Source organism: Stegostoma tigrinum, chromosome 18, assembly GCF_030684315.1.
Source record: "Stegostoma tigrinum isolate sSteTig4 chromosome 18, sSteTig4.hap1, whole genome shotgun sequence".
In the NCBI taxonomy this organism is placed as follows: Eukaryota; Metazoa; Chordata; class Chondrichthyes; order Orectolobiformes; family Stegostomatidae; genus Stegostoma; species Stegostoma tigrinum.
This window is the reverse complement of record NC_081371.1, coordinates 52,195,990-52,214,028: the sequence shown is the minus strand read 5'-3', so window position 1 is coordinate 52,214,028 and position 18,039 is coordinate 52,195,990. Positions and strand designations below refer to the sequence as shown.

General features: G+C 48.1%; 1 protein-coding gene across 3 annotated transcripts; it reads right to left on the bottom strand.

Moving 5' to 3' along the window:
• Nucleotides 1-410: 410 nt before the first annotated feature.
• Nucleotides 411-16,112, bottom strand: kics2 (KICSTOR subunit 2). 3 transcript variants are annotated; one of them, XM_059652546.1, is made up of 3 exons: nt 15,587-16,112; nt 8,182-8,470; nt 411-1,539 (listed from the first exon to the last, which is right to left on the bottom strand). In XM_059652546.1, exons 1-3 carry the CDS (start codon nt 15,813-15,815, stop codon nt 723-725), a joined length of 1,335 nt encoding a protein of 444 aa, XP_059508529.1. In that variant the 5' UTR covers nt 15,816-16,112; the 3' UTR covers nt 411-722. The 3 variants fall into 3 exon arrangements, with proteins under 3 accessions (XP_059508529.1, XP_048404992.1, XP_059508530.1); XM_048549035.2 differs by lacking the exon at nt 15,587-16,112 and adding an exon at nt 14,710-15,076; XM_059652547.1 differs by lacking the exon at nt 15,587-16,112 and adding an exon at nt 13,029-13,970.
• Nucleotides 16,113-18,039: the final 1,927 nt, after the last annotated feature.

Genomic DNA, 18,039 nt, shown 5'->3' with positions numbered 1-18,039 from the left:
ACACAGGAGCAGCACGATCTGTAGGTTCTCCTCTAAATCACTCACCATCTTGACTTAGAAATACATCGCTGTTCCTTTAGTGTCACTGGGTCAAAATCCTGGGAACTCCCTCCCTAATGACACACTGGGTGAGCATTCAGCAAATGGACTGCAGTGATACTAGACGAAAACTTACCACCATCTTCTCCAGAGCAATTAATGATGGAAATCAAATGCCAGCCCAGCCCGTGATGCCCATATCCTGTGAACAATTTTTTTGAAAATTGGAGTGGATGCTTCAGAATCAATAAGATTTTGAGGCCTTCTGGTTGAGATCGAGTCCAAGACTTCATATTGTGCCAGGATGGAGTTTCTTGCCCATCAATATGTTCAAACACATTTCCAATAACAAAAAGAATTAAAGCTCAACATTCGCACTGAATTCAAGTGTTTTATTTCATAGTCATAAGGTATCCTCATATCAGTTAGCATTAGCATTGACATTACTGCAATCATTCATAGTAAACATAGTTTGTGCAATTCTTAGCTGGGTGAGAGTTACGGGACTCAACCATCCCAAAGACTGAAACAATTACTGGAGTCCCAGTTCTCCCAACAGTAATGGATGGAGACTTGATTGAAGTCTGGAAAATTACTCTGGAATCCACTGCCAGCGGAATCCACCTCCTGCCATCCTTGTTTCATCATTAGTGATGCATTTACTGGGACGAGAGCTGCTGGCTTCAGCTTTTCGACCCTGGCTTCAAGCTGGCAAACGGCTTGGAATTCTTCAAGGAGCTGGAAAGCTCATTGAGGAAGGAGAGAAGGTGAGAGTCTTTCTCAGACTTCCTGGAGTCGAAGATGACCACAATGGTGAACTGGGGCTCGGGGCGCGTCAGGAAGTAAGTGCTCTGTACCTTGTCGTCGTAAAAGTGGACGACTTTGTCCAAAGTGTTCAGTTCCGCTGCTCGATCCGTCATGATCATGATCACGTTGGGCCAATGTATTAGGGGCCGGTCAGTGGGCAAGGAAACAATGGCCGGGTATTGATCGACCCCCTTGGGGGCTTCCCTGTATGAGTGTGGGTGATGGTATCCATGCCCCTGGAAAGTCTCGGAGCCCCTGTTGTCGAATATCAGCGAGACGTTCTCGGCGTCATACTTGCGAATAAAGCTGGAGATCTTGCCGCAGTAATCCGGGTTGGTCTTTGCGGTCAAGGCCTTCATTTCTGACGAGGTGGTCTGGCGGCCCAGTGCTTCATGGAAGTAGAAGGTGAACTTGGCCAACAGGGCGGTCTTCAGCTTGGCCAGCCACAGGAAGAGGTGCGGCGGCTGAAGGGCCTTCTGGGTCTGGCCCCCGAATAAGTGCTTCCTGGTCTCCCGCTGTTTCTCAAAAGTCTGTCCCCAGCTGTGCAGCTTGGAGTGGGCGCTATGCAGGTTCAGCAGTGACGGGAGGAACTTCCACTCACTGATCTCATTCTGCGCCTTCAGAAGCTGAGCCAGTATGTCCACCTCCACCTGGAAGCTACTCTCCAAAGGGCTCAAGATGGGGTGATGGAACCTAAGGAAACAAGAGCAAACCCTCTGAAAAATACCTCACGGATTAGCCACCCGAACTCCGCACGGTTGGTTTAATCTCTTGACCTGACAGATGAAGTCTCAAACAAATCAATCAGTTTTGCAATTTCTAGGAGGGAGTTCAACTTACAACCTATATCCATAACAGACTAATAACCGAGCATCAAAGCAGCCACTATCTGAATGGTGATGGGGACGTGCAACGAGACACAGATATCCTCACACAAATTGGCCTGAAAGTAAGCATGCAGGTGCAGCAGGTAATGAAGAAGGTAAACGGCATATTGTCCTTCAAAGTGAGGGGAAATTGGGTATATGAGTAGGGACGTCTTGCTACAATTGAATAGGGCCTTACTGAGACCACACGTGGAATGTTTACATATAGTTTTGGTCTCCGCTTCTGAGGAGAGACATTCTGGCTATGGAAGAAACGCACTGGAGATTGACCAGACTGATTCCTGGGATGGCAAGATTGACATATGAAGAGAGACTGGAATAGTTAGGACCAGATTCACTGAAGTCTAGAAGAATGAGGGGATCTCACAAACTTCTAAAATTCTAAAAGGACTAGTCAGAGTAGAGGCAGGAAAGATGTTCTCAAATGACTGAGGATTCCAGAACCACGGGTCACAGTTAAAGGATATTGGGTAGGCCATTTAGGTTCGAGATGAGGAGAAATGTCTTCAGCCAGAGATTGGTAAGCCTGTGGAATTCTCTGTCACAGAAAGCCATTGAGGTCAAAACATTAGGTGTTTTCCAGGTGGAGATATAGTTCTTGGGACTAAAGGGATCCAAAGGTTTTGGGATGAATGAGGGAACAGGGGACTGAGTTGGATGATCAGCCATGATCATACTGAATGGTGGAGCAGGCTCAAAGAGCCTATCCTGCTTCTTTTTTTAAAGATGTTTCTTTTAAACTTAGCCATGGTTAATTGGAGAGCAGTGTTATCCCTTAGATACTCGGACTTCGGAGACCTCAACTTACTACTAAGGGAGCACTGCACTGTCAGTATCTTCAGGTTGTGACTGTAAACTGAGGTTACACATGAAGATACAAATTGGGAGCAGATGTAGGCCATTTAACCCTTCAAGACTATCCCACTATTCAATAAGATCGTGGCTGTTCCGTTTGTGTTCCGATTTCCACATTCTCGACTATTCCCAATTACCTTTGACTCATTGGTCTAATAGGAGCTTATCTACCATTGCCTTAAAAAAAATCAATGACCCTGCCTCATCATCTAAGGCAGTGCGTTCCAAATTCACACAATCATCTAAGAGAGAAAAAAAAGGTCTCACCTCTGTCCCACAAGGGCTGAACTAATTTTAAAACAATAGCTCCAATCTGGGCTCACCCTGACAAGAAGTAACACCTTTTCCATGTTCACCTTATCAAAGACCAAACAGGACCAAACTTCAAACAAATCAACACCCAACTATTCGAGATTCCAGGTGAAACAAGCCAACTTTATCCACCTTTTCTTCATAAGATGACCTGCTTGTTCTGGATATCAACCCAGTAAACCTCCTCTGAGCCACCTCCAGTGCATTTACATCCTTCCTTAAACGAGGAAACCAAAACTGCACACAATATTCCAGATGTGGTCTCACCAATGCCCTGCACAACTGAAGGACAACAGAATTACTTTTATACTCAATACCTCTCATAATAAAGGATAGCACTCTATTAACCTTCTTAATTACTTGTGAGACCTCCTTGCTAAACCCATTCCCTCCACTACCATGCATAGTTCTGCAGAGTGTACCTTCTACATGGTGCACTGCCGTAACCCATCAAAGCTCCTTCGGCAGCCGCTTCCAAACTCACAACCTGTACCACCAAGGAGGACAAGGGTAATAAATGCATGGCAATGCCACCACCTGTGGGTCCTTCTCCAAGCCACAGAACATTCTGGCTTGGAAATATATTGTCTTCTCGTCAGTGTTTCTGGGTCAGTATGCTGGAACCTCCTTCCTAATAGTACTGAGAGTGTATCTGCACCCCAAGGACCTCAGCAGTTCAAGGCAGCTCAACACACCTTCTCAACGACAATTAAGGACAGGCAAGAAATACGGCCAGTAACACCCACATCCCCATGAAATTACAAAACAAAATATTCCCAATTGTCCTTACCGATATTCATCCCCCAACCCAAATCACTGAGACACATCATCTGGTCTGATTGCAATACTGTTTTTGTGTCATCTTACTGTGTACAAACAGATACATTTCATTTCTTTTTACAGCAATGTCTGTATTTTAAATAGCTGGCTATAAGGTGCTTTAGGATGTCTTCAAATACAGGTGCTGCATTAATCAGTACTCCCAAGCCTTTCCCTTCTTCCCACTGCTCTGTCTCAGCTGGGAGTAAACTAGGGTCCCTGACAGCTCCACAATGCTACTGGGTGCATTTATTCTGTGCTCAAGTCCCTGGAGTGAGCTACAAACTCAAACTGCTGACTTGATGATAATAGCTACCACTGAGCAAGACTGGAGAGGAAATGCAGAGAAAGGTCCAGTAATAACAATAAAAATGGGGCAGCACTTGGTAAATAAACTATTTCAGAATACTGCACTCTTCATTCCTCGGTGAAGCAGGAAGAAAGCTAGGACAATTTATTAATACACAATGCATGAACAGCTCACTGATCCTCGAGCCCTCTGAAGGTGCTGGTGCAAACAGAAAAGTTGGTCAGTGCTTTACAATATGCAAGGAAGGTGACCAATGGATCAGGGATGTGCAATACATTGAATAAAGGAAAAATACTGCAGGAGTTGGAAATCTGAAACAAATACAGAGAACTCTCTTTAAAACAGGCAGACAGGTTAGAAAGTGATAATGGGAACTGCAGATGCTGGAGAATCTGAGATAACAAAGTGTGGAGCTGGATGAACACAGCAGGCCAAGCAGCATCTCAGGAGCACAAAAGCTGACGTTTCGGGCCTAGACCCTTCATCAGAGAGGGGGATGGGGAGAGGGAACTGGAATAGGGAGAGGAATCCCTGGTCGACCCATTGTCTCAGCCTGTTTCTGCCCCACCGAACTCATCTCCACCTATCTGGACTCCATTTTCTCCCCTTTGGTCCAGGAACTCCCCACCTATGTCCGTGACACCACCCATGCCCTCCACCTCCTCCAGGACTTCCAATTCCTTGGCCCCCAACACCTCATTTTCACCACGGATGTCCAGTCTCTATACACCTGTATTCCTCATGCAGATGGCCTCAAGGTCCTCCGCTTCTTCCTGTCCGGCAGGCCAGACCAATCCCACTCCAATGACACCCTCATCCGCCTAGCCGAACTCGTCCTCGCCCTCTTTCGATTCCTCCCACTTCCTACAGACAAAGGGGGTGGCCATGGGTACCCGCATGGGCCCAAGCTATGCCTGCCTCTTTGTAGGTTACGTGGAACAGTCCCTCTTCCGCACCTACACAGGCCCCAAACCCCACCTCTTCCTCCGGTACATTGATGACTGTATCGGCGGCGCCTCTTGCTCCCCAGAGGAGCTCGAACAGTTCATCCACTTCACCAACACCTTCCACCCCAACCTCAAGTTCACCTGGGCCATCTCCAACACATCCCTCACCTTCCTGGACCTCTCAGTCTCCATCTCAGATAACCAGCTGGTAACTGATGTCCATTTCAAACCCACTGACTCCCACAGCTACCTAGAATACACCTCCTCCCACCCACCCTCCTGCAAAAATTCCATCCCCTATTCCCAATTCCTCCGCCTCCGCCGCATCTGCTCCCACGATGAGGCATTCCACTCCCGCACATCCCAGATGTCCACGTTCTTCTAGGACTGCAACTTTCCCCCTGCAGTGGTCGAGAACGTCCTTGACCGCATCTCCCGCATTTCCCACAACATATCCCTCACACCCCGTCCCCGCCACAACCACCCCCAGAGGATCCCCCTCATTCTCACATACCACCCCACCAACCTCCGGATACAACGTATCATCCTCCGACATTTTCGCCATCTACAATCCGACCCCACCACCCAAGACATTTTTCCATCCCCACCCTTGTCTGCCTTCCGGAGAGACCACTCTCTCCGTGACTCCCTTGTCCGCTCCACACTCCGCTCCAACCCCACCACGCTCAGCACCTTCCCCTGCAACCGCAGGAAGTGCTACACTTGCCCCCACACCTCCATCCCAGGTCCCAAGATACCCTTCCATATCAAGCAGATGTTCACCTGCTCATCTGCCAATGTGGTATATTGTATCCATTGCACGCGGTGTGGCTCCCTCTACATTGGGGAAACCAAGCGGAGGCTTGGTGACCGCTTTGCAGAACACCTCCGCTCGGTTCGCAACAAACAACTGCACCTCCCAGTTGCGAAACATTTCAACTCCCCCTCCCATTCCTCAGACAACATGTCCATCATGGGCCTCCTGCAGTGTCACAATGATGCCACCTGAAGGTTGCAGGAACAGCAACTCATATTCCGCTTGGGAACCCTGCAGCCCAATGGTATCAATGTGGACTTCACAAGCTTCAAAATCTCCCCTTCCCCCACTGCATCACAAAACCAGCCTAGCTCGTCCCCTCCCCCTACTGCATCACAAAACCAGCCCAGCCTGTCTCTGCTTGCCTAACCTGTTCTTCCTCTTACCCATCCCTTCCTCCCAACTCAAGCCGCACCTCCATTTCCTACCTACCACCTCATCCCGCCTCCTTGACCTGTCCGTCTTCCCTGGACTGACCTATCCCCTCCCTACCTCCTCAACTATACTCTCCTCTCTACCTATCTTCTTTTCTCTCCATCTTCAGTCCGCCTCCCCCTCTCTCCCTATTTATTCCAGTTCCCTCCCCCATCCCCCTCTCTGATGAAGGGTCTAGGCCCGAAACATCAGCTTTTGTGCTCCTGAGATGCTGCTTGGCCTGCTGTGTTCATCCAGCTCCACACTTTATCTTAGACAGGTTAGAAAGATTAGTGAAGAACATGTTTGGTATGCTTGCCTTCATTGTACATTGAATTTGGAGTTGGGAGCTACAATCTCCTAAGCCAATGCCAAAGGACAGAATTTTCAAAGACAATCAGCAGGGGTTCAATTTTACACACTAGAGTCATAACCTTGTACTAGCACATTTAAAGATTATATAGGCCATTTTATCCAACCTAGCTCCCTGTAGGGCAATCTAATCAATGCCATTACCTAGGCTCTACCTTAGAAGTTTATTTCCCTCACTTACTTCCATCTGGATCATTCATCGTCTCTGCTTCTACCACACTCAAAGACAGTAAGTTCCAGGTCACGACGATTCATTGTGCACAAAAGCGCTTCCTCACATTTCCCCTGCATCTCTTGTCCACAAATTCATATACAGAGTTAGCTGGATCATTAATTATATTCAAGGCTGAGATAGATTTTTAATCAGTGAGGGTATCAAGAATTATGGGAAAAGGCAAGAAAATGGAGTTAAGCTTTAGCAGGTCAGCTGCGATCTCAATGAATGACACAGCAGACTCGATGGGCTGAGTGGCCTATTTTAGCTCCAAGCCCTATGATCTTATGGAGTCCATGCCTTGACTCTTTCTCAGCACAGCAGCAATTCTTTCTCTGAATACTTATCAAATTCTTTTCAGATAGCCACTAGTAAATCGATAAAACACTGCGGATGCTGGAAATCAGAAACAAAACAGAAATTACTGCAAAATCTCAGCAGTTCTGGCAGCATCTGTGGAGAGAAAACATTTCAGCTCCAGTGACACTTTACTCAATATCCATCTGCACATGAATGCCAAATCCTAACACTGTGGATTGTGTTATGGACTAGACCAGACTCCGTCAAAATATTTTAAGTATGCTGCCTAGCCCATAACCTTTCTTATTTTAAAGGCAGGTGTAAAGTGCTGTGTTCCAGATGCCACACGACTGCTCAAACTACTCAACCTTAAGCAAAACACAATTTATTTAAACACTAGTTAAAACACAACAAAAGAAATAGGAATTTAGAATAATTTAACCCTATTGAACAACTGAACAGTATAATAAATGTAGTAACTATTACTAATTAACTGTTCCAAAATGGCACTATGCCATAAACACACCCCTTGGCAAAAAGGCAAATTCAGAAAACAGATCTTCTCATGCGCAACCCAGCACCAGAGACACAGAAATAATATCAAGGGAAAACTCAAGAGACAGTAGCAGCCAGGAGACATTTACTGCAGCAACTGCTGCTGAATCTCAAGCTAAAAAACTAAAAACTGAAAATCCTGGTTTGAGAGAGCTAGTCACATGCATCCAGGCGGTTTCTATTGCTCCAACTTTTAATACAAAACAATCCCAAAGCCTCACAAGCTGTTTACTAGCTTCCCAACTAGACAGCTTTGAATCTCTGTCTTAAAACCTCTCTTTAAAAGAAACAGGACAAAGTAACCGCGTGAAACCACATCATCATCACAATTGTGTCATCTCAACTCCTCTCTGATTCTTCTGCCAATCCTCTAAATATGTCCACTCTGGTTACTGACCCTTCAGCCATTCACAACTGCTTTCCTTCCCTTACTGTTTCTAGGACTCCTCACCTTCCACTGTTCATCACTCATGGTTCTGCATTGTTCATCAGTCCAGCTCACACCTGCTTGGACCACTGGGTCTACCACTCACCTGGAGCTGTATTTCTGCAGAATCGCCTCCAGCGCATGCACCACTTCTGTTGAGTGGATGGACTTCTGGGTGCTGAGGGAATACATCTTCTCATAGAAGTCAGCAATTTCCATTCGAGCCTGAATGAAAAAGCAAAGCTGCTCCGAAAGGTGAGAGAGGAGCTCTTCCAGATACGGGGAGGCCCCTGTTGCTGAGTTCCGTGCAGTGGTGGCTAACTTGCGCAGCTCACTGTGGAGGGATGTGTAGATAGATCGAATGGAGTCCTTGCGGCTGAAAAACGACTGCCCACCTGCAGATTCAGCCAGGGAGGAGGAGAAAGAAGAGTTACATAGACTTCTACAGCACAGAAACAGGCCATTCTGCCAATCAGGTCCATTCTCCACATGGGTCTTCTTCCACTTTCCCTCATCTCATCTTATCAACCTATCCTTCATTCCCTCGTGTGTTTACCTGATTCTCTTTCATGCATCGTGCTGTTCATCATATCTGTTCTTTCTAGTGTTGAGTTCTGCTTTCTAAACACTCTTCAGAAAAATAACTTCTTTATCCTATTTCCCAGCTGGATTTATTTGTGACTTTATGATATTTCCAACCTCTTCCATTGGGCTCAGTGAGCATGACGGGCTTGTTTTTCTAAACACACAGAGTGCTTCATGTACAGAATGAACTTTCAGGGGAAGTGGTGACTGTGGGTACATTTAAAAGGCCTTTAGATAAGAACATGAATAAGCAATGTTTGGAATGATACGGGCTAAACGCAGGCAGGTGGGACGAGTTTAGTTTGGGATTATGGTCAGCATGGACTGGTCGGACCAAAGGGTCTGTTTCCATGCTGTATGACTCTATAGCTCCCGTAGCTAAGTAAAACATCTTCTCCATGTCCACCCTAAGTAGCCCTTTCATAGTTTTAGAGATCTCAATGAGGATATCCGTTGTCTTTTGGGGCAGAATGGGCCCCAGCCTGTTCAGCATCTGATGACTCAGCTCTCGTATCAAAGTAGCAGCTAAACCTGAAAACTCGCATTCATAAGAGGAATTAACATATTAGCGCTGAAAACAATTCTTAAAATAAATCAGCCGTGATGAGGTGGATCTGCTTGAGACAATGACTTAACCTCATCTTTTCCTTTCTGTGGACCAGGGTCTGAATCAATTCAATTCACAAAGTGGGGGTGTGGGGTCACAGGCTCCGAGGCAGTAACGGCTGCTGTGGAGCTCTGACCAGGTTATAATAAATGTGTCCCACACTAAATGGCAGACCCTCACTTAGACAGGATTCTCATCCCTCCACATCTGTTTTCACAGATCTCTCCCCACCCCCTCACAGTATTCATTCAGGGGTCATGTTAAATTTCATGCCTCATACTGAAGTCACAGTGGGATACGGTTTGAGGAGCACTGGCCGAGGCCTGGTTCAGCTCTAAAGAATGAGACAATTGAAAACAACCGGATGGTGAAATCCAGCAAATGTGACTGAAAAGTGTTGCACAGTAAGCACTTAAAGGTGTTGTCATTCAGCAGACTGGTATCAATATAACTAAGAAACATGCCACATTTAAGCCTTCAAATGCTTTAGCAGATGCTTTTAATTCAGAGTCTGTTCGGTAATTGCTCAGTCAAAATGTTGACTACAGATACAGATTTTTACTAACTGAGAGCACTCATGTTTCACTCTCCACCACTGCATTGTACTGAGCTCCTTCCAAAAACACTACAGTTCTGAAAACAGAAGATATAGAAAAGTATGTGACCCCAAGCAAACACAACAGTGTGTCCATATGTACACAAATGCACACCCAACTGCGTATAAACAGTTTTGCACAGGTACGCCCAAGTCTAAATGCGATTTGGACGGTTACCTTTATTGTGAATCTCTCAACCTCGTATTCTAAGCACCTCCATTGCAAAACCTGGTAGTGGCCTACATGTGACTCCAGACCCACATCAATATGGCTGAATCTTAAGTGCTTTCTGAAATGGCCCAGCAAGTCATTTGGTTAAGGGGAATTAGGGATGGGCACTGAAGACTACTGATGCCCACATCCCATAAAAGAATTTTTAAAATCCCAATACTGCGTTCGCCTAACACTGCATCTTTTATGATCTCTACCTCAAATATCTGCTGGGACAAAGCAAAGTAATCTGTGCTCCAACAATTCTCCATAAATACTGCCTCTCAGGCCCTCTTAATATTTTGTTGAGAAGTCTGAATCTAACTAACTCTAGTTACCAATTCACCAATCGGAGAAGTTTGGTCTTCTCATAACTCTTCCTTCATTGAGAGGTCAGAGACCTCCCCTACCATCCAGAGCAAAACCTGAGCACCAGCCGATATCACGAAGAAAATAAGATTGACAACACATCTCTCACCAGGCGCTCCGCTGGTCTCACCTCCAAATCACAAGGTCTCAGTTTCAACTGGGGCTCAGACTATTCTCATGGTTGAATGAAAAACATCCCATGGTGATTTCAAAAGAGAGCAAGAGAGTTTATCCCTGGTGTCCTGACTTGACCAACGTTACAATAACAAATTACCTGGTTATTATCACCTTGAGATTTGTGGGAGATTGCAGTACACAAATTGGCTGCAGTACTTCCTACATTCCAACAGCAACTACACTCAAAAAGAGCTATATAAATGCACGTCTTTCTTTTCAAGTTACTGGCTTCATTTGCTGCTGTGCAGAAATTAGTTGCCACATTTTCCCATGTGACAAAAGTGCTTGCGTAGCAAAACTTAGTGCTAATTATAACACACAGGGCAAGGTGTTAATGAACACATTTTCCTTGTTTTCATATAACAGTGAATACACCAGTCCTATAGGTCTTTCCCTTTAAGTACTCAAACCACCAAAAGCTCTCTATCTAAACTTCTTTTAATTACAAAATCAACAGGTGTTGTTGCCCTTTCAAACACTGATTGCTTACAGTTTCTTCTCCAGTAGAAAGCAGTGGCTTCTTCCCCGAAGGGAGTACATCAACGGTAAAATGCTTTGCATTCAAACTGATGTAGGCTGTCTTTTCCATCCCCCACATGACAGGAACCATTTAGATAGGAATGATTGCAGCTTTTATACCGAGTATAATCAGTTTTTAGATCTCTTTCCCCAAAATATATTAATAATATTCAATAATCGGCATCTGGTACTTCAGGCAAAACACCAGTGAGTCAGTTAATAAATAGCTAGACCAAATAAGACCAAGATACATCCATGCACCAACCTTTTGATCCTATGGCACAACCTGAAATAGCTTTTTGATTAATCAGAATAACCAATTTCTACTGATTAGTTTATAACAAACAGAGATATCAGGAAGTCCCCAGTTCCTCTGAAAACCACAGGTAAAAAGCCACCTACCGCTCTCAAGCCTATAACACTCACCACATGTCGCATCTCAAATTACCTATCTGGTGTATCTCAAACAGTTATTAAAGCAAATATAGATTAAAAATCCCTTCCAGTTTTTGTTTTTCTGGACATACATTAAGTGGATCAGTGTTGCCGTGAGCCACGGATTGAGAGTCAATGAGCAGAGGAACCAATGCACAGTCGTCAGCAATTGGAATGAGCACAGCGCTGCTTTGATATGTCCACCAGCTCTTCCTTAGAAGACAGTGAAGTAGTGCTTTCACTTTGGGCAGAACTCTTAATCCAGTTGCGAATGCTCTGAGGAAGGGTCACCAGGCCCAAAATGTTGTTAACTCTGATTTTTTTTTTCTCCACAGATGCTGCCAGACCTGCTGAGCTTTTGCAGCAACTTCTGTTTTTTTCCTTCCTGATTTACAGCATCTGCAGCTGTTTTGGTGTTTTCTGCAAACTGCATTGGTTTTGAGAGTTTCAATTGATCTGGGGCCACATCTAGCTTCTAACATGAGATTTTTTTCCTAACTAATGCAAGAGATGTTGCAAACACAAGCTTAAAATTCCACAGTCTTTGCACTATTTTCACTGATTCTAGACAAATTTCAACAAAATCAAGCAAAGGAAAAGTCAAGGCCATTTTCTTTGAAGAAAATAAATCAAGTTACAAAGATCAGGAACTACAGGACATTAGTTCATTACTCAAAATGGGACAATCAAGTTTTATATACTGTCCTCAAACAATCTGGTCCAATACACACGTCCTGAGTGGTAAAAATACTGCAGATTCTGAAATGCAGAAACAAGAACAAAGGAAACGCTGGAAAAACTCGGCAGGTCAGGCAGAATCTGTGGACAGAAACAGAAATAATGTTTCAGGCTGACAGCATTTCCTGCGTTTTAACTGTCATGGCTCAGTGGGTCGCATACACAATCGAGTCAGAAGGTTGTCGGTACTTGTCTCTTCCAGAAACTGGACAATAAAATTAAGGTCAGCATTCTACTATATTGACTCCAAGAGACAAGCTCAAAGCTAGAGCCCTGCCCCCCAGCAGTTTGTGTGTATACATAACAGGGACATGTACTTATAAACACATGCAGACACCGTACCACCTCACTGTGCCATGTCACAGGTGTACATGGGGCACAGAAACCTTAATTCAGACACACAGAAAACAGACACCCAGAAAGATCACATCCTCTTCGTCCTCCCCTCCTCCCCTACTACCGACTTCCCTCCACCTCCCTCCTCCATCCACAGTCCAACTCCCTTCACACCTTTCCCGTGTGAGACACAGGAGCAGAAGTAGGCCACTTGGTTCATTGAGTCCTGACTCTGTCATTCAGTGAGATCTTGGCCGATCTGATAATCCTCGACACTGATTCTTGCTTGTTCCCCTAATGCTTAAAAATCTGTCTATCCTACCCTTGAATATATTAATAATCCATCCGTTACAGCTGACTGCGGGAATTCCTGAGACTCACCGTCCTCTGTGGGAAGAAATTCCTCCTTACCTCTGTGGAGAGAAAACAGAGTTAACATTTTGAGTCAGTTCTGAAGAAGGACCGCTAGACTCAAGATGTTAACTCTGCCTTGCCTTGTCTCCACAGATACTGCGAGACCTGCTGAATTTTTCCAGGAATTTCTGATTTTGTTTCTCATTTCCAGCATCTGCAGTTCTTTGTTTTTTGTTTCCTCCTCATGTTTATCTTAAGTAAGTGATCCCCTATTCTGAGATTGTGTCCTCTGGTCCTTGACTCCCACACAAGCAGAAACATCTCTATATCTGCCCTGTCTACCTCCCTCAAAGTGTGTATGTTTCAAAATGTTCCTCCATTTCCCTCTCCTCTCTTGCTTTCTCACTGTCATCCTTGATTCAATGCCATCTTAATGCATTCTGGGGTACAGAATTCCACAGGTTCACTGTCCTTTGAAGAGACTTTTCCTCATCTCAGTCCTAAATGGTCTATCCTATGAACAAGGAACAAGAGTAGGTGTAACTGGGCACGGGGGTGATGTGTAACAGAGGAAGGAGGGAATCTGGGAATAAGTGGGTTGGGGTAATCCGAGGAAGCGTTTAGGTAACTGGGAGCAGAGGTTAGTGGGTACTGGGGCAGGTGTAATGGGCTTGTAAGGGGATTTCTTAGGGGAGATGGGAATAGGGAGAATGGAGGGACAGAGTGGTAGGGATAGCAAGGACAGAGAGGGTGCATGCTAGCCCATTCAATAAGACCATGGCTGATCTGATTTTAATCTCAATTATAATTTCCTGTGCCTCCCAAATAATCTTTCGGGCCCATGGTAATTAAGAATCTACCTGCCTCTGCCTTAAAAATATTTAAAGATTTTGCATCCACTGCTTTTTGAGGAAGGGAATTCCAAAGAGACACAATTCTCAGAGAAAAAAAACGCTTCCTCATCTGTTTAAACAGGTATTACCCCAGTTTTAAACCCTGATCCCCTAGTGCTAGTTTCTCCCAAAAGAGTAAACATCCTTCCCCCCTCAGGAGCTTAACTTGTTTCAAATAAATCACCTCTTGACTCTTCTGAACTCGACAGGTTACAGCCTGACCTGTATAACCTTTCTTCATAAGGCAATCTGTTCATTTCAATAGTCTAGCAAACCTATGAACTGATTCCAATGCATTAACACCTTTCTATATGTACGGTGGCCAGCCCTGTACACAGTACTCCAGATGTAGTCTCACCATAGCAATGCATAAATGAATCATAACCCCCCTTACTCTTGCATTCAATTCCCCTGGCTTTCATGATTATTTGCTGCATCTGCATACAAATCTTTTGCAATCCAATCCTGTACCCTAAGCTTATGTGCCAGAGTCTAGGCTTCAAAAGCAGGATAACATTCTCCCCATATATACCAACTCTCCCCATTGAACCCCACTCCCACCATGATCCTCAAACATCTTCAATGCACTCTCAAGGCCCACCACCTTGACCCTCCCTTTCCCACCTCTCCCAAGATAGCCCCTTACCTCATTTGCCCCCTGCTTATTGCACCTTGCATGATTAGCCACTCACGTCTGCACCCAGTTACCCTAATGTTCCCCCAATTACCCCCAACCCACTTACTCACAGATTCTCTTTTTCCCCAGTTACATCTCATCCCCTTACCCCCAGTACCCTCTACCAGACACATCTCACCTCCAGTGCGAGTGGTACCCATGCCACCAAAGAGGCCTTACAGCTGTCCTGGTTACCCCTCAATTCCTGCCCTGCTTATTCTTCATCAATGCTGCCAGTTACACTCTTACCATCAGATGTCTCTCACTCCCTTCCCCAGTTACCTCCTCACCCTCTATGCCTCCCTTTTATCATACACCCTGTCCCTAATTACCCTTAATTCTAACTACCCCTCACCCCTACCTCCAGTTAACCCCCAATCTACCTGCACCCAAACACCTTTCGTCCTTGCTTCCAGTTACACTTCCTGCTCTCAATTACCCCTACATCCCATCCCGATACCTCTCTCCTCTCTGCCGCCAGTAACCCCTCTCCTCCCTGTCCTCAGTTACCCTCTCCCCCAGTTAAACCCTTCACTCTCCATCTCCTCAGTTACCCCCTTCCCTCCATTCCGAATCACCCCCTCCTTCCCCCTACCCCGAGAAACCCCCTCAACCCCTTACTCCCTGCCCCCCAAGAAACCCGCTCCGCCCCCTCACTCCCTGCCCCCAGTTACCCCCCTCACTCCCTGCCCCCAGTTACCCCCCTCACTCCCTGCCCCCAGTTACCCCCCCTCATTGGCCCCTGCCCCCAGTTACCCCCCTCATTGGCCCCTGCCCCCAGTTACCCCCCTCACTCCCTGCCCCCAGTTACCCCCCTCACTCCCTGCCCCCAATTACCCCCCTCATTGGCCCCTGCCCCCAATTACCCCCCCCATTGGCCCCTGCCCCCAATTACCCCCCCCATTGGCCCCTGCCCCCAGTTACCCCCCTCACTCCCTGCCCCCAGTTACCCCCCTCACTCCCTGCCCCCAATTACCCCCCCTCATTGGCCCCTGCCCCCAGCTCCCCCCCCTTACCCAGTTTTTGCCCCAGGAAGCCCATGCTGTGATAGGCTTTCTCGGCGGCCGCCAGGTGAGCGAGAGCGGCCAGGATACCGGTCCATGAGGGGCCCGCGCTCCGGCTGTTCTCCTTCTCCCGCTCCACATAGTCCTTGGCCCGGTCATGGGAGCACACCCCTAGCTGTGAGAAGAAGGTCTCCAACACCGCCTGCTCCACAGGTACCGGGCCCGCCGGGGGGTCGCTCATCGCCGCGCGGAGGCCCGGGGGAGGAGAGAGGGAGAGGCCGGGGCCCGGGGAGAGAGGCCGGGGCCCGGGGAGAGTGAGGGAGAGAGGCCGGGGCCCGGGGGGAGTGAGGGAGAGAAGCCGGGGCCCGGGGAGAGTGAGGGAGAGAGGCCGGGGCCCGGGGAGGGAGTGAGGGAGAGGCCGGGGCCCGCAGGAAGAGGCCGCGGGCTCGATCTCCAGCTGCAACCCGGCTCCGGGAGAGCGGGAAGAGGGAGGGGCCGGGACCTCAGCCGAAACCTGGGCCCACAGATAGCCCGAAAACCTGCCCCTTTCACTCACCCACCCAACTACCCCCTTTCACTCAACCACCCACCCACCCAACTACCCCCTTTCACTCAACCACCCACCCACCCAACTACCCCCTTTCACTCAACCACCCAACTACCCCCTTTCACTCAACCACCCAACTACCCCCTTTCACTCAACCACCCAACTACCCCCTTTCACTCAACCACCCACCCACCCAACTACCCCCTTTCACTCAACCACCCACCCACCCAACTACCCCCTTTCACTCAACCACCCACCCACCCAACTACCCCCTTTCACTCAACCACCCACCCACCCAACTACCCCCTTTCACTCAACCACCCACCCACCCAACTACCCCCTTTCACTCAACTACCCCCTTTCACTCAACCACCCACCCACCCAACTACCCCCTTTCACTCAACCACCCACCCACCCAACTACCCCCTTTCACTCAACCACCCACCCACCCAACTACCCCCTTTCACTCAACCACCCAACTACCCCCTTTCACTCAACCACCCAACTACCCCCTTTCACTCAACCACCCAACTACCCCCTTTCACTCAACCACCCACCCACCCAACTACCCCCTTTCACTCAACCACCCAACTACCCCCTTTCACTAACCACCCACCCACCCAACTACCCCCTTTCACTAACCACCCACCCACCCAACTACCCCCTTTCACTAACCACCCACCCACCCAACTACCCCCTTTCACTAACCACCCACCCACCCAACTACCCCCTTTCACTAACCACCCACCCAACTACCCCCTTTCACTAACCACCCACCCACCCACCCACCCACCCAACTACCCCCTTTCACTAACCACCCACCCACCCAACTACCCCCTTTCACTAACCACCCACCCACCCACCCACCCAACTACCCCCTTTCACTAACCACCCACCCACCCACCCAACTACCCCCTTTCACTAACCACCCACCCACCCACCCACCCAACTACCCCCTTTCACTAACCACCCACCCACCCACCCACCCAACTACCCCCTTTCACTAACCACCCACCCACCCACCCACCCACCCAACTACCCCCTTTCACTAACCACCCACCCACCCACCCACCCAACTACCCCCTTTCACTAACCACCCACCCACCCACCCACCCAACTACCCCCTTTCACTAACCACCCACCCACCCACCCACCCAACTACCCCCTTTCACTAACCACCCACCCACCCACCCACCCAACTACCCCCTTTCACTAACCACCCACCCACCCACCCACCCAACTACCCCCTTTCACTAACCACCCACCCACCCAACTACCCCCTTTCACTAACCACCCACCCACCCACCCAACTACCCCCTTTCACTAACCACCCACCCACCCACCCAACTACCCCCTTTCACTAACCACCCACCCACCCACCCAACTACCCCCTTTCACTAACCACCCACCCACCCACCCAACTACCCCCTTTCACTAACCACCCACCCACCCACCCAACTACCCCCTTTCACTAACCACCCACCCACCCACCCAACTACCCCCTTTCACTAACCACCCACCCACCCACCCAACTACCCCCTTTCACTAACCACCCACCCACCCACCCAACTACCCCCTTTCACTAACCACCCACCCACCCACCCAACTACCCCCTTTCACTAACCACCCACCCACCCACCCAACTACCCCCTTTCACTAACCACCCACCCACCCACCCAACTACCCCCTTTCACTAACCACCCACCCAACTACCCCCTTTCACTAACCACCCACCCACCCACCCAACTACCCCCTTTCACTAACCACCCACCCACCCACCCAACTACCCCCTTTCACTAACCACCCACCCACCCACCCAACTACCCCCTTTCACTAACCACCCACCCACCCACCCAACTACCCCCTTTCACTAACCACCCACCCACCCACCCAACTACCCCCTTTCACTAACCACCCA

Coding starts and splice junctions, on each gene's coding strand:
- kics2 (XM_059652546.1), bottom strand. CDS start 15,815: ATGAGCGACCCCCCGGCGGGCCCGGTACCTGTGGAGCAGGCGGTGTTG. Junction 8,471..15,586: donor CTTCCTGGGGCAAAAACTGG/GTAAGGGGGGGG, acceptor CTGAATCTGCAG/GTGGGCAGTCGTTTTTCAGC. Junction 1,540..8,181: donor CTGCAGAAATACAGCTCCAG/GTGAGTGGTAGA, acceptor TTGTTTCCTTAG/GTTCCATCACCCCATCTTGA.